The 26,997-nt window shown below is 45.4% G+C and overlaps 1 protein-coding gene across 1 annotated transcript; it reads left to right on the top strand.

Annotated features, from left to right (window-relative positions):
* The first annotated feature begins 44 nt into the window (after positions 1-44).
* On the top strand, positions 45-26,997 carry GAPVD1 (GTPase activating protein and VPS9 domains 1). The gene is made up of 27 exons (XM_041483852.1): positions 45-212; positions 6,250-6,447; positions 6,791-7,634; positions 8,810-8,896; positions 10,002-10,136; positions 10,344-10,527; positions 11,434-11,520; positions 12,298-12,458; positions 13,220-13,349; positions 14,114-14,239; positions 15,064-15,237; positions 15,541-15,681; positions 16,290-16,424; positions 16,987-17,106; positions 17,552-17,629; positions 17,762-18,129; positions 18,642-18,729; positions 19,096-19,176; positions 19,840-19,962; positions 20,436-20,565; positions 20,943-21,052; positions 21,666-21,825; positions 22,114-22,301; positions 23,279-23,492; positions 24,043-24,115; positions 24,480-24,677; positions 25,376-26,997. Exons 2-27 carry the CDS (start codon positions 6,263-6,265, stop codon positions 25,514-25,516), a joined length of 4,461 nt encoding a protein of 1,486 aa, XP_041339786.1. The 5' UTR covers positions 45-212; positions 6,250-6,262; the 3' UTR covers positions 25,517-26,997.

Consider the following 26,997-nt stretch of genomic DNA (forward strand, 5'->3'; position numbering starts at 1 on the left):
CCCGGGCCGCAGCGGGAGCCGCCGGGGCGCTGGCCGGGTAGGGACACGCTCGAATCCCGCGACAGCGCTCGGCTTCCTCCCCCCGAGGAGGAGGAGGAGGAGGAGGGAGCGGTGGGAGGAGGAGGAAGGCCCGCGGCCTGACAAAACCCTTTGGTTTTTCCAGGGAAGCGAGAGGGAAGGCGGGCAGCCGAGCAGAGACGGAGCCGAGCAGGGTATGTCGGGCGGGTTTATCGCGATAGGGAGGCGGGGGGGCGGCGGCAGAAGTTGTTGCGCGGTTTGCTGCGGGTCCGTCCGTGCCCGCGTGCCCCGGGCCGGTGCGGGCACGGCGCTCCCGGTGCGCCGGCGATCGGAGCCCTTGGAGCGGGGCCCTGCGGCCGCCTCTCCTCCGCGGCTTTTGTGTCGTGCGGGTTTAAAACTCGAAACTTGACCGGTGCCCTGACTTCCCTTTTCGGTTACTCGCAGCCCCCCAACGCCGAGAGCTCGATGCGGGCGCTGTCGGGTTTTTTTTTCTTGCAAAGTCATGATCCCGCGCTGCCGGGAGCTGGGATGGGGCTCTGGCAGCGGGCATGTGACGCGACCCTGACCGATAGGTAAAGGGCTCTCGTGGCCGACCGTGCTGCTGGCTCGCGAGCAGAAGCTGCACTTCGGAGAGGATGGAGGGGGAATGGCACGGGCACTACGGGAAATCTGAAATACTCTGCACAAGCAGCAGGATGGTGGCTTCAGGAAACACTTTTCAACTGCTGAGGGGGGTTCCGAAGTGCTTAAGATGCTCAACGCACGGGTTTTGATGTGGTGTTTGTCAGGTAATGGAGAATATTCTCTCCTCGGTAGCAGCTGCCCTTCCTGGTGGATGGGAAGGGAGCTGCTCTCAGGAGAACAGGTTGGTTTTGTCAGTCTGAGCAGCTTCAAGTTCTGCACTTGTTCTGACTAAAAGTTTATCCCTCACCTAAAGGGAACTCCACTTTCTGGCATCACAAGCAACTGGAAGAGATTTTAGCCTGGTTATGTGCTTTTGTTGATTCTGTGCAACATGGCAATGCCAGAATAGATGGCATTGGTGATGCCATAATTTAGTAGGCAGCTGATCCTGTCCTTTACTGAGGAGTTCTGTTATGGGGCAGGAGAAATGAGGTTCTCCTCGCATGGATGGACAGTATGTCCAGGGAGCTAGAGAGCAGGCTCTGGGCAGAAACAAACATGAGGGATGACTTTCTTATTAATGACAATTAGTGGAGCTGCATTTTGTGTGTCACACGCGTGTTTGGGCTGGTGGGTGCTGCAGTGTGAGGGTTCACAGTGAGCCCTAGGTCATGGTGAGCCATCCTGCTGAGAAAGGGCTCTTAGCTCCGCTGGGGACATGGGCAGTTAGCTTGTGTCAAGGAGTAAAGCTGGTCAGAGGCTGCTATAAATACCAATGAGCAAAGAGGTACTTCATCAGGGCTCAATTAGCTTGGAAGCCATTCAGGCTTGCTTAGGAGTTATTTTTCAGCGGGATGGAGTGATTTTGCCTTGCCCTGCCCTGCCCACCTTAGATGTGCCCAAACTTGCTCTGGAAGTTGTCTTGCATAGCGAGACTCAGGAGGAGCAAGTAACCCTGAGCAGGAAACCTGGGAGGAGGAAGAAGGATCTGGTGTACCAGCAGTATTTACCACTTAATCTCTTTTCTGTCAACTGAATCACAGAAATATGCAGGAGAGATGTGACTTGTTCCTGTATGCCACAGGACAAACCCACGGACATTGTAAGGTGGAGTTCAGCAGCTGAAGATTCAATGTTGTGTTCTCCAGGACTTTCAAGAGTGGGAAGCAATCTGTGTCCTGTGTTCTTCAAAGGACAGACTGCCCCGGGTTCTGAGCAAATGTGTGCTGCCAGCAGGGCAAGGCATCTCGGGTGCTGTCAGGTCACGCAGGCTTTGTTGTTGATATGTGGAGCATCATGAAGGGAAATTGTCTGAGTTGTTGTGCTAAGCTGCTCTTACTGTGCCACAGTTACTTGTAGGTTCCTGAGTAGCCTTGAAATAACTGACAGAAAATGGAAATGTTTCCATATCAACATGAAATCCCAGGATTGAAAAGTAATCTGAACATAGCACAATCTTACATATCTGTTGTTCCTTCAGCCACAGCAGGCTGCTGGATATCTAAATATCCTAAAGTGACTCCTTTATATAGCTGTGTACAGATATCTGCTATTCCAGGTGTGGTGTGTGGCAGTCATAAACCAGATTGCTGGATAATTACAGGCACCTTTTTGTTTATGAGCAGCTGATAAGGTAATGTGACAAAGGAGGAATCAGCAGAGGCTCTGCTCCAGAGCTGTCACTGAGGGCTGGCTGTGGCCAAGTGCACCTTGTGGAGCCTGGTCAGAGGATGCAGCTGCTGTCTTTTTGCACTGCTGTAAAGGGAAGAGGTTTTGGGGAGGAGCAGTGTGTGTCAGGTAGGTGTGTTGGTGGTACAATAGTTTCTTCTTTCAGGACAAGCTGTGTGCATCTTGCCCAACTGGGTTTTTGGGTTTTCTTCCCTGAGCCTTGCTGAAGTACATTGTGTGTCAAACTGCTGCTTTACATCTCTGCTCTTCTCAGGTGTCTGCCAGGGACTGAGGTAAGGACAGAGTTGTTTGTGCTCTTGCTTGCTGTGCATGTGTGGCTTCAGAATAGTTCCTTTACAAACTGGTGGAAGGCAGTGATGAGGTGTTCCTCTCCTCAGAGCTGGATCCCAGCAGCAATCCTTGCAGTCGAGCCACTTTGATTTTTATGGAGGTTACCAAGCTGGGGAAGCTGCTGATCCTGTTTTCTTGTACACAGGGTGAAAGCTGCTGTCGTGCAGTTGTCCTGTGGATTGACAGAAAATCCTGTGGATTTTCACAGCTCTTGACAAAGCAGTGGCACACAGTAGCCTGCTGTGGCTCAGTTCTGAATCAATCCTCTTGCTTTTGTTATTTCTGGTGTTCTGCAGCTGAGGCAGATAAGACACACACGTGGGTAGTGGCCAACTGATGGGATGTTATCAGGTAGTCACAGGAGCAGTATATTTAGCAGCACAGATGCAGCTGAGGGTGCTCTTTGGAGCCTTGTTTTAGGCCTGGAGCTCAGAGAGGTAGTTAGTTTAAAAGGAAAAATCAGAATTTACAGCAGTTGGCAACTTCCCCTGGCTTCTCAGGGCCTCGGTGTCTGCTCTTCGTGAGGAGGTGCCCAAGTTGTTCCTCTGTTGGGTGCTCACCTCACCTTCCAAGCAGGGGTGAGGTTTGTGCTGTCAGTGTTTTTCAGGTGACATCACAAATGCTACAATGGTCTGACCTCTTTTGCTGGCAGGTGGATTGATGCGTGTGTGAGAGTTGCTGCACTGCGTGCACTTCTGCTGCCAGGGCTTTTGGAGCTTGCTCTGACCCGTGGGCAGAGGAGGAAGGAGCAGAGCATCTTCCTCAGAGGCTTCTTAGGGAGCTTTGCCCATCCCTGGTGCTGGAAACATCTTCTCCAATAAATAAAAACAGAAAAAGACCCTAAGTGAAACTGAGAGAAATTGATTGTAAGTGTAGGAAACACCTCAGGAGCTTGTCTGCTCCTAAATGGGTTTGTTACCAGTGACACAAAAATAGAGACTTGTTTGGAAATTTGGCAAAACAAAGGCATTGGGCTGCAGGCAGAGGCACCAGGCTGTTCCTAGGGGTGCTCCTTGTGGGCCTCCCCTTCCTTCCCAAACTCTTAGAAGCAGGAGATCCCCTTGGAGTGACTTTCTGTCCAGGAAAGTGGAGGCTGTGGGCTGACACCTGAAAGTGGAAAATGCCAACTAAAACTGTCCAGTTTGATCAAATATGAGCAGCTTTTGAGCACAGCCCTACGGTGGGATGCTCTGAAAAGGCAGAAGGCAGCTCTGCAGGTCTTGTTTGTGTGTGCTTTTATGGATTCAACTTCTTTTTCCAGGCTGACAGCACTAGCTCACAGCCTAAAACTGGTTACTACTGTGTTTGCAGGCAGTAGCAAGTTTACTGCTGGTTTTAAGGGTTTTTTTTTGCAAGCTCTTAAATTCTGAGACTAAAAATAAATTTGTTGCAAGAAGTTATTATTTGTTTCACAAAGAAGTTTGGCAGTAACAGCAATGTTTCTTCTTCTAATCATTTCTCTGAGACTGTCCTAGTTAAAAACATCTGAATTAGCACATCCTTCAAGTTCCTGTCGCAATCTCGTTTTTGGATCATCAGCTGTAGCCTCTGGTCAGGATTGCTGAATTTGGTTTGGGGTCTTTTTGAGTTTGGGGTTTTTATAAAGAGCTTTATACCCAGTTTTCTGTGTTTACTAGGAATGGCCTTTAAATCTTTGAGTGTAATAAAACTGCAATTTTTTAATGCATTGTGACAGCTTCTCTGTTCGTGTCTGCCTGGCTCCTGGTTGTGAGGTTAAAACTGCAGATGAAAGGACTTAATTACACAAGCAGCAGTGATGGTTGTCAGTGCACCTGGCTGTCAGGCTGTAAAAACCCAACAAATGGGAAACCTGTGCCTAATTAGGGAGCTAATCTGTATTCTTCAGCGAGGATCACCTCCTGCTCTGCTGAACAGTGAAACACAGATCTTTAAAACACTAGCAGGGGAGAGCACTGGGCCAGCACGTGCTTTTCTAGCACATTTTTTGTCGTTTCTCAAGCATGCTCTAAATGGGTTTGTGAAGCAAGGCTTGTCCAGAGTCACTGCAGGTTGTGGGAAGTAAGTTTTTATTTTGACTGTAGTATTGCTACGTTGAGGGTTTCCTCACTAGAGCCCTCTGACATCTCCATTATTGATACACACAACAGGTATATTATGGTCTGTCACAGGTGATATCTGCCTCAAACCCTTGTCCTTCCCAAATTAGCTGGTGTGCCTGTTAGTTAGTTCTGGTGGGGAAGACATAAAGCAGTTAACCATCAATTCCATGATCTGCATGATTGTACCTCTTTCTTCCTTTGTCAGTGTTAATGCATTTGATGGGGTTTTTCCTCCCAAACAGTTGATTTTTAGATGGATTTGCTCCTGGAATGTGTCTTGTCTGGTGCAGTACTCTGCTGAGATGTTTTGTAGTTGTGAAGTTAAAACTGATATTACATTCATACAGAGCAGAAGTTTGTGTAGATTTTAGCCCCTGATGTGCTATGAAAGCCTATGGTTGTTTCAGTTTTTCTCTCTATAAAACAACATTTTTGGATCATGGCCCAAAGAAATATTCTTCTGAATTGAAATATTTGAGGAATTTTTTTCTGAATGAATTCTGCTGTTGAGCAAAGTCTCTAAACTTATTTCCAACTCCTGCCTTATCTGGGTATTGATACTCCTTGGTTTGTGATTTGGTGTTTTTTCCTTAATTAGTAATATTGTTACTATTATTATTTTTTTAGCAGAGGAGAGCAGCATTGGGAACTTGGTGCTTCTGGTGCATAGGTGAGAGAGAGAACAGGCCAGAGATTCCAACACCCAGGTCCCTGGGCAGTGCTGGGCTGTGGGGATGGGCTGTAGGATGAAGGAGTCTGTTCCCCAGACAGTGAGTGGGAATGGGGGCTGAGCTTGTGTCACCTGAGCTGCAGCCAGGGCCACGTGTCCCCAGGTGAGGCCAGGTGTACCTGAGGTGTGGCAGGGCTGTGCTCCTGTTTCTGCTTGTCAGGATGAGCTGAAAACACCATCAGCTTCTCTGCCAGTGTCCCTGCTGTGTGACACACCATGGCACTGGCACTGGAACCCTGCATGGAGAGCGTGCCTGAGCGCAGGGTGGGGGGTTTGAGGAGGGGCACAGCAGCTTTCCCTGCCTGGGCTCAGCCTGTGCCTGCTGCCCTCCACGGGGTTGGCAGGGCTCTGGCACAGGTCAGCCTGTGCCCGCTGCCCACTGCGGGGCTCGGGGTCAGCCTGTGCCCACTGCAGGGCTGGCAGGGCTCGGGGTCAGCCTGTGCCCTCTGCCCACTGTGGGGCTGGCAGGGCTCAGGGTCAGCCTGTGCCCGCTGCCCACTGCAGGGCTTGGGGTCAGCCTGTGCCCTCTGCCCACTGTGGGGCTGGCAGGGCTCAGGGTCAGCCTGTGCCCACTGCCCACTGCAGGGCTCGGGGTCAGCCTGTGCCCGCTGCCCACTGCAGGGCTTGGGGTCAGCCTGTGCCCACTGCAGGGCTTGGGGTCAGCCTGTGCCCTCTGCCCCTGGCAGGGCTCGGGGTCAGCCTGTGCCCGCTGCCCTCCGTGGGGCTGGCAGGGCTCGTTCCCTCCCCGTGGGGCTGAGCCGCTCGCTCTGTGTGCAGGGGCTGTGGCACCATGGTGAAGCTGGACATCCACACGCTGGCCCACCACCTGAAGCAGGAGCGGCTGTACGTGAGCTCGGAGAAGCAGCTGATCCAGCGGCTCAACGCCGACGTGCTGAAGACGGCGGAGCGGCTCTACCGCACGGCCTGGATCTCCAAACAGCAGCGCATCAACCTCGACAGGCTCATCATCACCAGGTATGCACCCCCCTGCTGCCAGCTGCTCCTCATCCTCGCAGCCTGCAGGCCTTGGCTGGACTCAGCAGAAAAACGTGAGGCTGTAAATCCAACCTCAGCTGGGGAATCTTACACCAAGAGTTACTTGTGGGCCATTGAAGCAATTATTTTTTTAATACCGGTGGGTTTTTTTGCTTCTGTTCATGGGGAAAAGCTATCCAGAATTTGCAAATACTTCGTAGTAACTATCTGGAAAGACTTTTTCCTCTGTGGCAGCCTGGTTAATAGATAGATCACGTGGCATCTCTTAGCAGGTTTGTTTACTTAAGAGTTACTTAAAGTGTTTCAATGTTTTTCTTTAAAGTGCTGAAGCTTCTCCTGCTGAATGTTGCCAGCACGCAAAAATCTTGGAGGACACGCAGTTTGTGGATGGGTACAAGCAGCTGGGATTCCAGGAGACTGCTTATGGAGAATTCCTGAACAGACTGAGAGAGAACCCCAGGCTTATTGCGTCCTGCCTGGTGGCTGGCGAGAAGCTCAACCAGGACAACACCCAGAGTGTCATCCACACGGTCTTCACCTCCATCTATGGCAACTGCATCATGCAGGAGGACGAGAGTTACCTGCTGCAGGTGCTGCGGTACCTGATTGAGTTTGAACTGAAGGAAAGCGACAACCCCAGGCGGCTGCTGAGACGAGGCACCTGTGCCTTCAGCATCTTGTTCAAGCTCTTCTCTGAAGGACTCTTTTCTGCAAAACTTTTTCTTACTGCTACCTTACATGAGCCAATCATGCAGCTTCTGGTTGAGGACGAAGACCACCTGGAAACCGATGCGAACAAGTTAATTGAGAGATTCTCCCCAGTACAGCAGGAAAAGTTATTTGGAGAGAAAGGCACAGAAAAGTTCAAGCAGAGGGTCCAAGAGATGGTTGACTCCAACGAGGCCAAGCTGGTGACCCTGGTGAACAAATTCATTGGCTATCTCAAACAAAACACGTACTGCTTTCCTCACAGCTTGAGGTGGATTGTGTCGCAGATGTACAAGACGCTGTCGTGCGTGGACAGGCTGGAGGTTGGCGAGGTCAGAGCCATGTGCACAGATCTCCTTCTGGCCTGTTTCATCTGCCCTGCCATCGTCAACCCCGAGCAGTACGGCATCATCTCTGATGCTCCTATCAACGAGGTGGCAAGATTTAATCTGATGCAGGTATGATTCACAGTAAGGCAGCCTTAAAAATATGTAAATGGCATTTTTCTTCCCTCTAGAGCTGATGCTACTACAGTAAAAGTGAAGGTACTGTCTCTCCTGCTTGTAAAATGAATGCTAACGAAATATCTGTGTTAATTGTTGCTGAAAAGGCAGGCTCCAAAGTGTATCTGTTTGCTTAAAATACTGACTTGAAAAAATTGACAGCATGTATTCCTGTACCCCTGAGAAGAGTTGCAAATATCCTTTGTAAAAGCTGTTTTTAAGGGATGGAAGCTAAGGCATAAAAATGACTAGAAGATGAATTCTAGAATGTGTGAAAAAGAATGTTATGCTGCTCTTGCAAATGTTAAATATTATACCAGGTATTGCAAAAAATAATGAAATACTTTGTTGGAAACCCCTTGCTGTCTGGCAGTAATGTCCAGTGCTCTACTTGGAGCATTCCCCAGCCCTCGTGACCAGTTTTTGTCATTGTGCAAACACTTGGACAATGTAATGATATTACATAGAGGAGTCATCTGAAGGTGTTGAGCAACACTTGTCTGACTGAGAATGTTGCTCCACGTGAGGAACAAAACCTGCTTTTTACTGTTGTCTATAAAGTGGGCAGGCAGTGATCCTTGCAGTGCAATCACTGAGTTTGCTCAGTGTTTCTCTAAAATCCAGCAGCAATCCTCTCCTGTCACTGCTCACGTGCTGTAGCAGAGCAGCTGGCAGCTCTTTAAATTGAGGGTTGCTTTGCAGTTGGAGATGAATAAGGGATATGTGCTCTGAAATAAGGGTTAGCCCTCCTGCTATTTCTCCTTAGTAAAATATATGCAGCCTTTGAAAATCTCTAGGTTTAGATGACCTAGATTCAACTCTCAATTCTGACGTGTTGCAAAAACAAAACATGCTTTGTTCCTGGGAGGGGGAAGTATGGATGGCCACAGCCTACTGTGTGTGCACATTTTCTTGTTAAAGGCAATGACTGCTTTTTTTTTTTTCCTAAAGCTTCGTGCATTTTTTTCTTCCCTGAAAGCAAGCACACATCTCTGTCCACTCAATCAGAAGTATTCCTTGGAGTATTAAATGAAAAAGGATTTAGAATGGAGGAGGTTTTTGAATATTTTTTGTGATCAGGTCCATCATGGTATGAAAGGCTTATTCTGTGTACTTCTTTTTGATTTCAGGTTGGGAGACTTCTGCAGCAGCTGGCAATGACAGGCTCTGAGGAGGGAGATCCACGTACAAAGAGCAACCTCGCTAAATTTGACAAAGTAAGAATCCAGGCTGAGAAAATCCAAGGCTTGGTGAATACATCATCATCCTTCTGCAGCCTCTTTCTCAGACTTTGCAAAGGACTTATTATGTGTTTAATTTTCAAGTTGAATGTAATGAAAAGCAGATTAAATCCTGCACAAAGCTGGGGGAAAAAATCTTGAATACTAGATTTAAGAGTTGGGGATTCTTGCTTCTACTCTGACCTAATACTTCTTAAAAGAAAATATTTTTAAAAATTAAATTAAATGGTATTTTCAACTGAGCACTGTGACTGCTCAAGGCCAGACTGGACAGGGCTTGGAACAACCTGGTCTAGTGGAAAATGTCCCTGCCCATGATGGGGGGTGGCACTGGAGGGTCTTTAAGGTTCTTCCAACCCAAACCACTCTGTGATTCTGTGAAATACTGAATTCCTGTCTGTGGTTTTTCAACTGAATCTAAAAAAATGCTTTGATCTGAAAACAGCCTTAGTATAACATCTGTTTTAACACCAAGTAATTTCTTAGTGCAAGTAGCTTCTCTTTCTTTTTTGCCTAGTTTTGCTTTTTTTATTCAGCTTTTCCTGTTAGTATGAATCCATCCGTAGCCACAGCATTACCTTCATCAGAGCAACAGCGAAGCTGATGGCCTTTGAAACATTGTCAAGTGTTTAAAAATCTGTTGGCATCCTTGGTAACCTTGTATCTGTGCAGGTTTTGGTAATTCTTGTTGTTACACAGTCACCACACAATGCTACACATTTATTGTACAAGTAACATTTTCACTCCGATTGGAAAGTGATGTCGTTGTTGCTTCTTTGTTTCATTTTCAGTCTGTGCTCACCAGATTCTTCAGGAAAGGCCGGTTTATTGTCATTATTTTTTTCCCTTTAATTGTAAGAGGACACTTAAGTAAGTAACACTTTGGGAAGCAAGAAAGGAATGAAAGAAATGCTAAAAGCAACTGCGCGCTTTCCTTAAAGTTAAAATACCTGCCGTTTTATCCCAAGATTTCAGAAGTAGGAAGTGAAACTTAAATTATTCTGTCCAGTACTTAACTCCTGTGGTAAGTTTCCCTGCAGACTTTCGGGTGGTGTCTCACTAGCTGTCTGCTGTCCCTCAGAGCTGTGTCGCTGCTTTCCTGGACGTGGTGATCGACGGGCGCGCGGTGGAGACTCCCCCGATGTCGGCCGTGAACCTGCTGGAGGGGCTGAGCCGCACCGTGGTGTACATGACCTACAGCCAGCTCACTGCCCTGGTAATGCTGCTGCTCCTGCTGGGGGTCACTGCCTGCCTGTGCCCGTGCTCCACCTTGGCAGGAGGAGGCTGTGCCCGTGCTCCACCTTGGCAGGAGCGGGCTGTGCCCGTGCTCCACCTTGGCGGGAGCGGGCTGTGCCCGTGCTCCACCTTGGCAGGAGCGGGCTGTTCACGCCGCGCTCCTTACCGAATGGTTGTCTGTGTTTAGGTGGGCTTCATGCGGAACGTGATGTCAAGCGATCAGCTTAAGGAAGATCGGATGGCTTTGGAAAACTTGCTGGCGAATTTACCCCAGAACAAGCCAGGGAAAAGCAGCAGCCTTGAAATGACTCCGTACAACACCCCCCAGCTTTCTCCTGCAACCACTCCAGCCAACAAAAAGAACCGAAACCACTTAGGACTGCGCGGCCCCTGCCCATAGGTAAGGAGAGCCCCTGGTTTCTGACACCTCGGGCATTCCTGTGCTGTCTTCTCAGTCACCTCTTGGGCTTACTCTTCACCTACACCTCCAGTTCCTACTTTTTCTAGATGTGTAGGTGGTGAAGAATTTTCTTTAAACCCAGGTGACTTCCTTAGTGTCTAATGCAAGTGTGGTGAATGACCTTCATCCCTCCAGCCTGAACTGGGGAAAATTTCTGGAGTGGTTGGTAGTTGTAATGGTGGTGCTTGGCAGTGACAGTAAAGGGGAGGTTTGAAGGTGGGAAGCAGATCTAGGGGGAAAATTGCTTAGGAAAGTAGTAAGATGGAAGCAGAGGCATTTAATTAGTGGGATAGAATAAGTTTAACATTTTTGTCAGAGAACAAATGGACAGGAGGGTGAACAAGCAGGACTTCAGAGTATGTGCTGAGAAGAGAAGGTTTGTCCTTTCTCCATTCCTTGCCTGCTCTAATTCCAACTGTCAGTTTTCTGGAATGCAATTTTAGGTTGGTTGGATTTTGTTTTTTGAGTAGGATTTCTGGATCTAGATTTTTTCCATATTAATAATACTTTATTTTAAAATGAGAAGGGTGGTACTCTTCTTCAGTGTATATTTATGTGAATATGACCACGTGGGATATTTTTGTTTGAGAGATTTGGTGTTGGTGTGTAAAAGGACAAAAACATACAGAGGCCAGTAAGTGGCAAAAAACCCACAAAAATCCACCCCCAAAACAAACCTGTTGGTTTAACTCTGCTTTTGCATGGTTCTGGTTTTACACCTCTATAGTAGTGGCACTTTACAGCATTTCTTTTATGGTATAAAATAGCTTTTGCTCAAAGTTTTTTGTTTCTTTTGTTTCATTTTAATGCTTTCGAACTCCAGGACAGCAGCTGGCAGCGATTACTGCCTGGGACACCTCTGCTACCAATCTGTCAGCTCACATAACTCTAGTAACCCCTTTTGGTGGGTAATGCCCTCTTTCCATTCTTCTGTGAAGCTTTGACTCGTGTCACATAACTCAGCATGCCTTTGGGCAATCATCTCCCTTGGCATTTTGTGTACATGTGGGTTTTAAAAACCCCTCTGTCAGATAATCAGAATTTGGCTGCCACTTCTGCACACTTGCCTTGTTTTCCTTGGGTCAAATAAAAAAGTGATTGGTGTCATGCTGCCATTCTTAGAAACCTTAATTTCATGTGGGTGTTTTTACTTCCATGGAGCCACATGTGGGAATCTGAGGCCGGTTGAAAAGGGAACATAAGAGTGGAAAAGTAATCAGAGCAAACCACCTGATGTTGTATTGTGTGTCTGGGTTTGAGACACCTGTTAGAATAAGATTTCCTACTTCTTAGGAGAAAAAGCCTTTTAAACAAATTAATTAGAGTTTTAAACCACAGAAACCTAGACCTTTTTTTAGTAACAAACTGAATTTTCTCATATAACGTATAAAAGGTCTTTCTGTGATTGGAATAGGCTGAATTGCTGTTGGCAAACAGTGTACCTTGTTTTTCTGCTTCTCAGCTTTTATGTTGAAAGTTTCCTTTTCCACAGGGCAGTACTCAAGTTTAAACATCAGTTCCATCTCTCAAAAGTTTAACAACACTTTGATTTTGAAAATTTATTTCGTGTGTATTGCTAATTAAAATACTACAGTTCTGTATTTCCATTGTATTGTCTGTTTTTCCTCCTTAAACAAAAGGAAAAGCTTTCTGATGTGGGTATTTTGAAATATTTTCTTAGCCACTCGAAGCAGAAGTAGATCAAACATGCTGATGGACCAGCACGGAGATCATGAAGGATCCTCCCAGGAGACTATTCCAGAAGTGCAGCCAGAAGAAGTGCTGGTGATTTCTTTGGGGACAGGTCCACAGATTACTCCAGGAATGATGTCAGAAAATGAGGTATCCAGAAACCATGACATCTCAGATGTTTTGAACCGTGCAGCCTCTGTCTTCTCTAATAGCACAGCAGTGAGGGTACAGAGCTAAGTTTTGGTAATAAAGCTGGAATGGGAATTTAAACCCTTGCTCTGTGTTACGAGCTTGGGGTTGTAGCTTTCAAACTGGCCTTTGGTGGGTTTGTTCCCTCACTTAAGAAGCTTCAGAGCAAACCTGGGCTCTTGTTTCTGAGCATTCAGGACTGCTGTGCCTCTGCATGCCTGTCCTTTGGGTCCAGGGACACGGGTGAGTGGCAGAACTGGAGCACTGGTCCTGATGCTTTTGGCAGCTCATGGAAGGCACAGGCCCAGCAGAGCTCACAGTGCCCTCAGTGCCTGCAGACTGTTCCTGGGGCAGGCCTGGTGTTCCAGCCTTTTCCTTCTCCAGCTGTAGCACAGCTGCTGCTTCCAGCTTTGCTCCCTGCCTGCTGGTTGGGATTATCTCCTCTGGCAGCCTGGTGCAGATCCTTTCCTTTCTGCTCTGGGGGGTGATGAGGGAGCTGTGGCTCCCTTGTTACCAGGACATTCCTAATGTCCATGGGGTGGTTCCTTGCTTTCTCCCCAGGCTCTGACTTGGGAGGTTGCTGTCTTTTTTCTAACAGAATGTTAGAAATTTGATTGCCCCATTAACAATACAAAACCATGTCTCCAGTTTTTATTTGCTCTTTGGTTATCTGAAAAGCAGATGATTTTAATGAAGCCTTGTTTCTTTCTCCCACCCTCCAGGTGTTAAATATGCAGCTTGCAGATGGTGGGCAGGGAGATGTCCCCATTGATGAGAACAAGCTCCATGGTAAACCTGATAAAACCCTGCGCTTTTCCCTCTGCAGTGACAATCTGGAAGGAATATCTGAAGGTGAAGGGCTGCTTAAGTCTTGAAGAAGTTTTGTTGCTCTGTTGGGTTTTTTTCCCCCTTAACCGTAAAAGGAAGGTGTGTTAAATACAGCATCTTGGCTTTGCTGTTTTGGAGACTGCTGTTTCACTCTGAGACCCTGTCTTCTTTCTTAGTTGTTCAGAGAACAAAGCCTGGAGCTAAATTTTGACCTACAAAGGCAAAACTGAATCTGAGAGTTGGGAAGAAAAAGACTAAGTGTGTTTAAAAAGAGAAAATGTTTTTTTGGTTTACTTTTGTTTTAAACTTAAGTGCAGTACTAATTATTAAGATAATCTAACTTAGCTCTAAACTTGAACGTCTCAGACTTATTCTTCATCATGTTCTAATTAGCTGTTACGTATCTCAGAATAGTTTCTATTCCCAGAATAGTTTCTGCACAACTCCTTTGTATGAACCTCAGACATAACAAAGCACAGATGTCTGTGGGAATGTAGAGGTTCGGACACATCACTTTTGCATTATTTTGTATAACTTCCATAACTTCATTTTTGCTGTCTCCTCAAAATAAGAAAACAAATTCGTGAGCAAGTAAATAAGTTAAAGACAAAGAATTTATTGGCTTTTAAGTTCCAGCTAAGTACAGTAGTGGTGAGATTCAATATTTTGTGTTGGAACTGCTGCTTCGTTCCTTCTCATTTTTTTAGCGAGTTTTGCATCCCGAATCGTTAACGCTGTATATTTATATGTTGCTCAAATTAGTTCTAAAGTAAGATCTGTTTCCACAGGCCCTTCCAATCGCTCCAACTCCGTGTCCTCCCTGGACCTGGAGGGGGAGTCGGTGTCGGAGCTGGGCGCGGGCCCCTCCGGCAGCAACGGCGTGGAGGCTCTGCAGCTGCTGGAGCACGAGCAAGGCAGGTGCCCGTTCTCCTCCCAGTGCCTGAGCTCCTGGAGAGGCTAAAGCCAAAGTCTCTCTGGAAAGAGGTTGCAAAATTGACTAATTCAAGGGAAAAAAAAGTCGACATTTTCCTTGTGCAATCGCTCTTGTATTTATTTGCGGTTTTGGTTTGGTGTTTTTCTTCCCCCCAAGAAATATTCTTTGTCGTCTGTTGTTAGGAAAAGAAAGTCGCCTGGAATTTTGAGACTTAAGTCCTTTATAGGAAACTGTAAAGTTTTGCTTGATATCAAGCTGTTCCCTTCAGGAATAGGATGATCTGGATTGGAGTAGTCTGGAAGTATCTGGATAATTTTCTCTATAATGTCCATTTGTCAAGCACTGAACAGGTTGCCCGGAGGTTGTGGTGTCTCCAGCTTAGAGATGCTCAAAATATGACTGGACATGATCATGAACAGCCTGGAGTCCTTGACCAGGGCAGGGAGTTTGGGTTGGAATGATCCCTGGGGGCCTCAGCTTTTCTGTGATCCTGTTCCTCTACAGGAATTGTATCAGTGTCTTTGTAGCACTACCTGCATTTATTTTTTCTGTCAATTTAGTTGACAGCTTACCATGTGTACTTCCAGATTTTTCTTCTTATGTCTCAAATGTTTTTTCAGGCAGCATTTCCTGAGTAGTGTAATAGTGCTTTACAGGCCTTCCTTCAAACCACTGCCTTACCTGAGAGAATTAGGGGGGCTGTTTGTTTGGGATTTTTTTTTCCTAATGTACTCTTACAGGCTTTCAATCTGAAACAATTGGAGAAGCCTTTCAGAAAACCAAGAACTGTTTCTGTTTCCACAGCCACAACTCAGGATAACCTGGATGACAAGCTCCGTAAGTTTGAAATCCGTGACATGATGGGTTTGACTGATGACAGAGACATCTCAGAGACTGTCAGTGAAACCTGGAGCACAGATGTCTTGGGAAGTGACTTCGACCCCAACATCGACGAGGACCGGCTGCAGGAGATCGCAGGTAACGGGTGTGCTCTGGGTAGGTCCTGTGCTGCTCTGGACCCGAGGCTGCAGAGCCCTCCTCCTCCTCCTCCTCCTCCTCCTCCCTTCCTCAACAGGGGCATTTCCACAGATTCAACTGGAGATTTGCTCTAGGAGGATTTTTGTGTGCATGACCTGGACTGTACTTAGTTACTGGTTTCTTTTCAACCTTGTGTTTCCTGATTGCTTTCTCAAGGACACTTAAGAGGTGTTCTTCCTTTTCTCTCTAGAGCTGACTCCCCAAGCCCAGCTCTAGCCATACGCTCCGGCTTTACTTTTGCAGGTGCAGCTGCAGAGAACATGCTAGGCAGCTTGCTGTGTTTGCCAGGTTCAGGATCCGTGTTGCTTGATCCCTGCACAGGTTCAACCATATCAGAAACCACAAGTGAGGCGTGGAGTGTGGAAGTATTACCAAGTGATTCAGGTCAGAATCGGGCAGTTTTTGCGTATTTCTTTAGCATGATTCTAAGACTCTTCCAGAGGCATAGAATGCAAAACAGCAGCCTCTTCCTCTTCCTCTTTTTTCAAGAAATTACTGTCCTAGGTTTAAGTTAGTTTTTGCGGATACTTCCAGGATTAAAAGGACAAAGTGCTCCTAGGCAGAAAGAAGATGAAAAGCATTGGGACAGACTTCTGTTACTTAAGAAATTCTTAAGGTTTGAAGGGGAAGAGAAGGGTTTCCAAAGCAAACTCGTGATTGTTTTTTCCTTCCCTGTGGTAGGAGCAATCCAGGACCATGGTTTACTTTGGTTAGTGAGGATGTGACTGTATCCTATTGTCTAAAAAATACAATTAAAACAGTGAACACTCCTCTCCTGCATGCCTGTGCAGACAGAGCATTGCTGTCTGTGCAGAGTCCTGCCTTCTGTACCAAAGGATATAAGAAAACTCTTGTTGAAGTGGTTGAGTTCCCTTAAAACTTGCTACACTAAATCACCCCCCACCCCCTCCTTCTGCTTGTGAATGTGTAGGGAGCATGGCATTGAGTAATGATACTTTCTCTGTGTGCTGTCCATTGTCTCCCTTTTGTAGAGGCTCCAGATTTAAAACAGGAGGAAAGACTGCAAGAGCTGGAGAGCTGCTCTGGGCTGGGCAGCACGTCTGATGACACAGATGTGAGGGAGGTCAGCTCTCGGCCCAGCACGCCCGGCCTGAGCGTTGTGTCAGGTGTGTGCACCTGTGTCTGACAGAGCTGCTCCATCACAGCATGGGCAGCACTCTCTTTGCTCCAGTGCTTTATTTATGCATCACTTCACTCATAAAATAACTTCCTGCGCTCGTTCTGGAATTTTGGAAGCTGTGATTCTTTGTTCACCTCCCAGAAGAAATAAAAAAGGCAGCAGAGAGGTGGATGGCCTGTGCTGCAATAGCAGTGGTTAGCAGAGGAGTGTTGCTTTGGAAGAAACTCCAAACTTTCTTGCATAAAACTACTTGTTTAATTTAAATAAATCATAGCTCTAGTTCTTAATTTTTTTGCAAAGTATGTAAGAGTGAAGTGTCTTTCTAATGCCTCTTGTCAGAGTGTATTCATGGCTGTGGTCACACTTCTGAAGATGTAGAGCAAAAATAAACTGTTATTTTATGAGTATAGAAATTTGTAATGTCTGTAGGTGCTACTGTGAGTTGGAACTTGATTACTCACTGTCCACCAAACATTTTAACAGCCTCAGGCTTTTGCTTCCTTGTTCTTTGAAAGACTATTACAGATGGTTCTTTTGTTATGTGTAAGGTATTAGTGCAACATCTGAAGATATTCCTAACAAGATTGAGGATCTCAGGTCTGAATGTAGCTCTGACTTTGGGGGCAAAGATTCTGTGACAAGTCCTGACATGGATGAAACAGCCCATGGTAAGTTCCTTATCTGGAATCTCTGATAAAAACAAGTGACATTTATGGAATCCTTAAATTTTACAGTTTCTCCCCAATTTCAAAGTGCTAGTGATTAAGCATAATTATTTTCCTGATTTGCCAGTACTGTATTTGTTTGACAAAGAGGCTCCAGTGCTTTGCTGTACTACAGCTTGAGCTCTAATCTAAGATCCCTAATTCAGTTTGCATTGACTGTCCTCTTGCATTTTGGAACTGGGCTGCTCCTCAAGAATTCTCCATTTTTTGTGATGTAACTCTTTGATCATTTCAAGGTACTGCAGAGATCTTTCCTACAGGAATATCTTTACAAATACTTTGCAGTCTAAGTTTTGTAAACTTTTGTTGCTGAAGTCTGTTTTTCCAGTGTCTCTCATGTTGGAGGCAGCTTTGGTATGGCACTAACTTTGTTCTCTCTGTATTTCAGGAGCCAGTCAGTTGACATCTCCTCCTTCTCAAACAGATTCTTTGCTTGCATTGTTTGACCCTCTGTCCTCAAATGAGGGTGAGTTATACAGATTAAGCTTTGTTTTAAAAAAGGCATTTTCGATGCTTCTATGTCAGTACCAGGTAACCAGGTAATTTGGACTAATATTAAAAGAAATGTGTGTGGCTTCTTTTCTGCTTGTGACCACAGGTGTGTCAGCTGTAGTGAGGCCTAAAGTGCACTATGCAAGACCCTCTCACCCACCTCCAGATCCCCCCATCCTGGAAGGAGCCGTGGGAGGTAACGAGGCGCGACTGCCGAGCTTTGGGTCCCACGCTCTGATCCCGACAGACCTGGAAGCCTTCAAGCAGAGGCACTCCTACCCGGAGAGGCTGGTCCGCAGCAGGAGCTCGGACATAGTGCCCTCGGTGCGGAGGCCCATGAGTGATCCTGGCTGGAACAGACGTGCTGGGAACGAGGACAGGGAGCTGCCCATGGCCTCCGGCAGCGCCGGGGCAGCCGTGCTGGCCTCTCAGTCGTCGTCTTCATCTCCCAGCAAGGACTCCTCCAGGGGAGAGGTGAAGCTTTATTTAGCATTTTGTTTTTGTCTCTGATGCCCACTTTAACTATGCACCTAATGCCAGGAAGTTGGAATGAAGTGTCTTTAGCTAAGGAATTACAACACACTTTTGTTACCCTTAAACGTTGGCCAGTAATGTTTTATAAGATAAAGCTGCAGATGTTCAGAGTGGCTTAAATGGAGCTGGCTTTTCTTAAGTTTACTAGATGAGGTTTACTGGTGGTACTTCAGAAGCAGATTCATTGTAGTGTTAAATTGCTGCAGCAGCCTGAAAATTAATTTTATTTTAAAAAGAAATAAGTGAAATCTAATGTTCTTTGTGGCTGTGGGTTTGCATTTGCAGGATGTCTTCATTAGGAGAGATATTTCTGACTTAATCTGCCCTTCGTGCTCTGCTGTAGTTCTGTTTTTACAGAACTTCACAGTGTAGCAAAAGCTGATGTGAAGGAGAAATTTTCTCCTTACACTTGATTTGGTAAATGCTCAAATGTAGACTCTGCCCTTCTGCAGATTGAGGAACGGAAAGACAGTGATGATGAGAAGTCTGACAGGAACAAGCCCTGGTGGAGGAAACGTTTTGTGTCTGCCATGCCCAAAGGTAGGATCGTGTCTCTCTGGGTTTGGTACTCCAGTCAGAGCTCACACTGCCTTTATTATCTCTTTATGGTTAAAGTATAAATAAATATGTAAATAAAAATGGGAAGCTACCTGACTCCCTTGGCTAGCAGCTCCCTAGAGTGTGCTGTACCTGCAAGGCCAAGCTGTTCTGCCTGACCTCGTGTGTGTTAAGGGTGGAGCTGGCTGTGGGTGGTGGCAGTACAGTTCTGCTCTACCCCATGGATAAGCTGATGCTTTTATGGGAGTTGATTTGATGAAAATTTTCTGCACTGGCCCCTTCCTTAAACTTTCTGCGATTTGGCCATTATCTCAGAGTAGTCTTTGATGAGGTACCTTGCATTTTCAGCTCCTATTCCATTTAGGAAGAAAGAAAAACAAGAAAAAGACAAAGATGACATGGTGCCTGACAGATACGCAACGCTTCAAGGTATGTGAATAACATCATCACAGTAATTTTCTCTCAGAGTGTGCCTCCTGGAGCTCCAGAGTGCCCACCAGGTAGCACTGACAGACAGGTACATGCTGTTGTAGCTCGTGTTCAGAACTGACATTTTGAATAAGAAAATGGATAAAGATTTCCTGACTTGAAGGCTGTTTTTAAGTTGTCACATGTCTGTCTGTGCCTGTAGTGGATTCTCAGCTCAAGTCCTCACTTTCCTCCCGCCCTCATTATAGAGCTCCTGTCCTTGTCACAGCTGAGCTGTAAGGATAGCTGTACACACAGTCCTGTAATAGTTTCTTAAGTGTTAAATTAAACATGGTGTGAACCTGGGTGTTACGTTTTCTGTTTGCCTGATCCTTTCTTGAAGTCTTCAAATACCATTTATACTGCATACTGTGTATGCCATATAAATGTGCTGAGGATCTGCTCAGGATCTGACTTCGTTTGTTCACTTTGATTGTACTGTTTGTTTTCTGATTTGCTTCAGACTTTACTAATGCATTTGAATTTGGGCTGCACAGGACACAAGCACCTCTTTGTTTGATCTGGCTAAAAACAGAGTCCAAATGTGTAGGCTGAAGTTTTTTTATTTGCTTTCAGTTGGCCCAACAGCAGGGTAACTCCTGTTGTTTTTTGTGGTCCTTTCAGATGATCCCAGCCCGAGGCTCAGTGCACAGGCACAAGCTGCTGAGGACATTCTGGACAAATACAGGAATGCAATCAAGAGAACGAGTCCCAGTGAAGGAGCCATCGTGAACTACGACAGTGCAGGTGAGAGCCTGGCTTCTGTAATCACCACCAGCATAGCTCCTGCTCCTCAGAGATAAACACACTTCAGTGTTCTAGACCAGGGCTAGGATTAGCAGCTGCACAGTGTGAGCTCTAAACAAGGAATGTTTTGTCAAATAAGCTGTGGGACAGTCCCTCAGAGGCTGGGAATTAAATCAGTATTCCCAAGGACAGCTCTTTTGTATTGCCATTGAGGGAGCTGGGTGTTGATCTCCCACCAGTTTGTTGTTTTGTTTTAAATGGCACTGAAGAGTTGACTTCCAAAACTTTTGCAGTTTCTTCTTAGGAGCTTCTAGGTTGTATGTTTTAATGTGCATTTTTTCATGTATCCAGAACAAGCTGGTTTATTTGCTGTCTCCATTCCCTCCCCGACCTTCGAATAACAAGCACAAAATTAGTCTGGTTTCTTCCTCTGACTCCTCTGTTGAGGTGCAATGTGTTTTTCATTTCCACAGAGGCAATTGGGGATGGTGAGAGCATGCACGACTCCCCACGGGATGAGGCTTTGCAGAACATGTCTGCAGATGACCTCCCAGACTCTGCAAGTCAAGTAGCACAGCCACAAGGTTCTGCTTTCTCCTACAGGTAAAGACATTTGCAGGTTTCATCTTACCCACAAAGTAGAATTAAAAGCTGAAGCTGTGTGACTGGTTCCCACAAGAATATTAATACAGTTTAATTGTGAACTTTGATGTGCTTTAGGTATCTCAAACTGTCATATTTCCACTGGTGGAGGGGTGTTTGTAACCAGAGAGGACAGAGCAATTCAGTGTTTAAGAAAATCCCTTTGAAAATGGTGCTGTATCAAAAGAACTCGTATTCTAAAGTCTTGACAATGCTGTATATTAAAATTATGTTAAATAACTTCTAGGTAGTATTAAACAAAAAAGAAAATAAAGATTTCTTATTGAAGAAGCAGACCTCTCATCAACTGTGTTAAGAAAATATTTTTCCTCTTTAAGGGATGCAAAGAAGAAATTGAGATTGGCTCTTTGTTCAGCAGATTCTGTCGCCCTCCCGATGCTGACACACTCAACAAGGAATGGTCTCCCAGACCACACAGACCCTGAAGGTACAGGCCCTTTGCTCTGTGTGTGTCTGTCCTTGTCCCCATGTAATGGCACTTGTACTGCACCATTTATGGTCCCTTCTCTTTGCCATAAATATCGAGGGCACGGGCTGCCTTTTGCCCCCAGAATGTTTTCATTCTTACTCCACAGACAAACTGCCATCTCAGCCTGCTCTAAGAATTTTTTGTAATGAAGTATCACAGATACTGTGCAGGTAGAGCCTGGAGCTATAGAATAGACTCTGAAAATACATGTGCTGTTTGGAGTTGTGCCACTTGAATGATTTACTGGGTCTTTATGTTGACTTAGTATAAATGTGTTGTGTTGTATCCTTTCGTTCACTCTAGGTTTATTTGCAGACAGGTGAATATGTCACCTTATGGGGTCCTCTTCACATTTCAGAATGGTTCTAAATGCTAGATAAGACAGTGATATGGAGGCTTATCCTCTGATAGCTAGAAAATTCAAAAAGGATTCTTAAACTGTTCTAAAATAACATTTTTTCCTTAATGTACAGAAGTTTTGTTTTAAACCGTTAATGCGTTTCCCATATTCAAAGATAGTTTATTTTCATCATGCCTACGTTTCTTAACATTTTTTTTTTTTCTTTATTAGATAATGAAATTGTGTGCTTCTTGAAAGTTCAGCTGGCTGAAGCCATCAACCTGCAGGACAAGAACCTGATGGCGCAGCTGCAGGAGACGATGCGCTGCGTCAGCCGCTTCGACAACCGCACGTGCCGCAAGCTGCTGGCCTCCATCGCGGAGGACTACAGGTACCTCGTGCAGTGCCTCCTCAGCACTGGGCTCCCACATTCTCTCTTTATTCACCAGCAGATTGGGAAGATCCCTTTTGGTTTAAGTTGTGCTTTACCAAACCAGGTTATTGCGTCTCTGCTTCCCCACAAAATCGCCTCACCCGTGCGAGGCAAACTTCCGAATTCGGGCGTTGTTGTGTTGTAAAAACAGCAAGTGGAAGGATCCTTTGCACTCTGACTCAGCAGTCTGGAAAGCTGTTAGCCTCTGTCTTTGTTGTGGGTCTGATGCAGAGCTCTTTGCTTTAGGAAAAGAGCTCCGTATATCGCGTACTTAACGCGCTGTCGCCAAGGCCTGCAGACGACACAGGCGCACCTGGAGAGGCTCCTGCAGAGAGTCCTGCGAGATAAAGAAGTGGCCAACAGATACTTCACTACAGTCTGTGTGAGGTTACTGCTGGAGAGCAAGGAAAAGAAAATAAGGGAGTTCATTCAAGGTAAGATTAATGCAGACCAGAGTTTTTGTATTCCTTTACTCTCTATTTGGATGATGACTTGGGTTGATCTTTTAAAGTATGGCTTTTGATCTGAGGAGTAGATTCCTAAAATTATTTCAATTTCAGATGGTGAATTAATGGCTAAACAGACAGATTACTGTGACTTTACAGTATGTTGTGGCATCTAAACTATGGTAATTGTCTGCATTTTTCATGGGCTGAGAGAATGAAGGTAATTTGACCTTACTTGGCCAAAAAAATTATGCTAAATCACATTATCTGCCCCGTGGCAGAAGCATGAATACTATTAATTATTTTATATCTACTGATACATGATAAATTAAGTTGCAGCATTCAGTTCTTAGTCCAGAACCATCTTTTAAAGTATGGCTTTTGATCTGAGGAGTAGATTCCTAAAATTATTTCAATTTCAGATGGTGAATTAATGGCTAAACAGACAGATTACTGTGACTTTACAGTATGTTGTGGCATCTAAACTATGGTAATTGTCTGCATTTTTCATGGGCTGAGAGAATGAAGGTAATTTGACCTTACTTGGCCAAAAAAATTATGCTAAATCACATTATCTGCCCCGTGGCAGAAGCGTGAATACTATTAATTATTTCATATCTACTGATATATGATAAATTAAGTTGCAGCATTCTTAGTCCAGAACCTCTGGCTGCACCTTAGAAGGTATGTGGGATAGTAACAATGTGAATCAAGTGAATCAAAGATTCAAAAATATCACAGCACAAGAGACAGTGGCACCAGGAAACTCAAAACAGCCACTTAGACCAAACTGGTTCTCTGTTCTCTGTGCACATGTCTGACTAAGTGAAGCACATGAGGAATTTGGAGTCAGTTCTTGCTCCTGGAGCATACAGTGCTGCACATTAAATGTGCCTGAAAAACTTACCAGAAATAATGTTCTTTTACTTAAGCAAACATTCTTTCTCTTCCTCCTTTTTTGTCAGATTTCCAGAAACTCACGGCAGCCGATGATAAAACGGCCCAAGTGGAGGATTTTCTGCAGTTCCTGTACGGGGCCATGGCTCAGGATGCCATCTGGCAGAACGCCAGCGAGGAGCAGCTCCAGGACGCGCAGCTGGCCATAGAGCGCAGCGTGATGAATCGCATTTTCAAACTCGCCTTCTACCCCAACCAGGACGGGGATATTTTGCGTGACCAGTAAGTGAATGGAATTCAAAGGACTTGTTTTCTCTTGTGCAGTTGGTGCCGTGGAAGATGTGCAGCCCTCCTGCCACAGGCTTGTCTGAGTCAGCCACACAAATTCATGTTTTCCTTCAGAACATTTTGTGAAAGAACGAGGAAGGGCTTTAGCATCATGTGCAAATGTGTTAGAAACAAACTGCTAGAACAGAAAAAAAGCATTGTAAGTGTGATGATTTGGGGTACAGACTGTCAGGTCTGCAAGTGTGTGTGCTGAAAGAATGATCAAAACCTGGTTCAGGACTGGACCTGGTCCATTTTCTGGTTTCACTCAGTGTTTTCCATGCATTTGGGGTTCCTGTGGATTAGAACAGATGCTGTTAGGATGCTCCAGAGGACATGTGGCTGTTCTTGGCTGCACAGAACAATCCTCTGCATCTTGACTGAACTGGTGTCCATCATCTGTAGGGCCACATTCCTGAAGATCTTTCTTGTCCTATCAAACATGAAGCAAGTTTCCTCAGCTGGCTGGCTGCTGCTTACTTTTCACTCTTGTTTTTTGTTTCAGGGTCCTTCACGAGCACATACAGAGGTTATCCAAAGTAGTGACTGCAAACCACAAAGCACTGCAGATACCTGAGGTAACAACTCTTTTCCTTTGCTTCTGTATGTGTGTTGGGGTTTGGACTGGGAGTGGGATGGGGAGAGGATTGTTCTGTTTTACACTTAGAAGGGTTGCTTTGCTGCCTGTGACAGATGAAATATCCTTCAGGAAAATACACTGTAGCCATGCTGTGGCTGTACCCAGCTGCAGCTCCTCTGGGCACCCTGTGCCAGGGCCTCTCCATCCTCACAGGGAAGAATTTCTTCCATATATCTAACTTAAATCTCCCCTCTTTCAGTTTGCCATTTAAATGAAAGCTTCCCATTTCCCCCAGAGGAGCCTGTGGTGCTGCTCTGCTCCAGCAGTGGCCTGCCCAGCGAGCACTTTTGTTTTTTCCCCAGGTGTATCTGCGGGAGGCGCCGTGGCCGTCGGCGCAGTCCGAGATCCGCACCATCAGCGCTTACAAAACCCCCCGGGACAAGGTGCAGTGCATCCTGAGGATGTGCTCCACCATCATGAACCTGCTCAGCCTGGCCAACGAGGATTCGGTACCTGGGGCAGATGATTTTGTTCCTGTTCTGGTCTTTGTCCTCATAAAGGTGAGTTCTTCTGCAGAGATCACAAACCCTGGTTAATTCCTGTAATAAACAAGCAAATTTAGGAGGAGGGATAATGCCTGTGGGTCACAGGGGGCTGGCCAGGATCAAACCCAGATCTGATTCAGCAGGGCTGGAATTGGAATGTCAGAAATGTGGTCGGGAGTTACGGTTTTTGAATCCAAGCAAATTTTGCATTTGGAACCAATAAAATTGGGGTGCAGATGCTGTGTGTGGAGGGGAGTTTGTTTGAGGTATGTCCACCAGCATCTGTCACCTGTGCCTGCTTCATGCTGTCATCAGGACCAAGATGCAGACCAGGACTGACTTGGGTTGTGTTGCTGGTCCTTTTTGACACGAGTGGAGAATGGTCTGACGTGTGAGATGCTGAAACAACAGGCTTTACATGTGTTGAGGTCCTGATGACCTTCACAGATTGTGGCAGCGTTCCCCTTCTTTCTCTTGGCCTGCTAGTCATTTTTCCTTGTTGGAAAAATGTTCCTTTCATCAAACCTGATGCCTTCTGAGCGTGTGAAGTGGGGCTGCTGAGGATAAACAGTCCCTACCCTGCAGGCAGGTTACATACTCTGTAGGATGAGGATCACTGCACAAAGGGAATTGTGTTTCTGTTCTGTATCTGGCGGTGTTTGTTGATGTTGGGCTTTGCAAACAAGCTGTGTCTCTGTCTTCTCCTCCCCCAGGCAAACCCCCCTTGCCTGCTGTCCACTGTGCAGTACATCAGCAGTTTCTATGCCAACTGTTTGTCTGGAGAGGAGTCGTACTGGTGGATGCAGTTCACGGCAGCCGTGGAGTTCATCAAAACCATCGACGACCGCAAGTAGCTCACACAGCACAGGCAGACTGAGAGCAGGAGAGGAGTTCCTAAGAATGTACAACAGCTGCAAAAGCTGAAGAAAAGACTTTCCTTGTAAAATACTGTACAGAATTGAGGCATTTTAAAACACACCTTTACTAATCTAATTAATTTAATGGATTTTCCTCTTCTCTTTGGGTTGCGTTTTCCTCCCCTCTAGATACTGGCACTGCAAAAGGGACCACAGTTTTCAGGTATTTTGGAATCTCAAAGCATTCAGAAAATTCTTCATGCTTTCTCCACCACCCCTCTTCCCGAATTCTTATTCACGTGAATCATTCACTTCATTTAATTTCTAATGAAAAACTGAAACAAGAGGAAACAGGGCAGCCACGTAGTAAACTTTCTAGTTGAACACACCTTTTATCAAGAAAACACCAGCCACACTGAAAGTTTGTAGTAGCTGGCATCAGTTATTGGTTGTATTTCACCTAAATTTAAAATCTGAGAGGACAGTGTAAATATTATATAACTATATTTAATGCATTGCAAGTATCTTTGGACTTACTATCCTTTGAATAAACAAGCAGAAGCCTCTCTGACCTCTAACAGGTTGTGACCTACCATGTTTGGGTGACAAAAGGACTTCCTCAAAAGGCTAAGATTTAAAAAGGGCAAACTGAACTATTTATTAAGATGTAATTACTGAAATTTCTAAAACTGGAATTTATAATAGGGCTTATTAGCTAGCTGAACACTTCTTGGCTAGGGCATTAGGGTGTTCCAGAGGTTTGGATATATAGAGGACAGGGACTGTAAGTTACAATAGAAAAGTCTAATATAAAAAGGAGAAATAAAATACCTTACTGTAATATTTTTTCTGAGCTATTGTGTATACTGTACAAACCCCAAACAGAGATCCTTAACAGAACCTTGGGCTGTAATATATATTTTGATTAGTGACATTAAATACATATGCCAGGGGGTTCAGTGAATGTTTTTACTAAATGTTCTTCGTGTTGTCTGCTATGCAGCAGTGCAAGTTTTACTGTTCATAAAAAATATTTTAAAATAATATAACACTGTTCTTTATGAAACATATCATGACATCAGTTCAGGGTGTTTTATAGATTTCTCACCCCGCCTTCCCCTTAAACTGACCCTTATCAATTTAAGGAGGTTTTTATGCACAACACCACATGGGTTTTTCATGAGTGAGGTGGTCTGGGGCATGGCCAGCAGGTGTTGGCTGTACACAAGCACTCGCTGCTCTTTTTCAGCTTAATACAGTGAAAAGGGACAGCGAGCACTGAGCTTTCTCATGTCAGTATTATTTCTTGCTCTTTCCAGAGTGTTCATTGCACTTCTGACAGAGGGATGTGGTAAGACTTGGTGTCTGTGAGTGGTAAAGAAAACAAAATCTTTCTCACATTCTTTTAAAAACACAATTGGTTCATTTTGTGTGTGTGTGTGTGCATTTTGATGATTAAAACCTGTAAGCAACTAGTA

The sequence above is a fragment of the Pyrgilauda ruficollis genome, unplaced genomic scaffold (assembly GCF_017590135.1).
Source record: "Pyrgilauda ruficollis isolate IOZ18807 unplaced genomic scaffold, ASM1759013v1 scaffold62, whole genome shotgun sequence".
Classification (NCBI taxonomy): Eukaryota; Metazoa; Chordata; class Aves; order Passeriformes; family Passeridae; genus Pyrgilauda; species Pyrgilauda ruficollis.

Coding starts and splice junctions, on each gene's coding strand:
- GAPVD1 (XM_041483852.1), top strand. CDS start 6,263: ATGGTGAAGCTGGACATCCACACGCTGGCCCACCACCTGAAGCAGGAG. Junction 14,240..15,063: donor GCTGCTGGAGCACGAGCAAG/GCAGGTGCCCGT, acceptor CTGTTTCCACAG/CCACAACTCAGGATAACCTG. Junction 19,963..20,435: donor CGTGAACTACGACAGTGCAG/GTGAGAGCCTGG, acceptor TCATTTCCACAG/AGGCAATTGGGGATGGTGAG.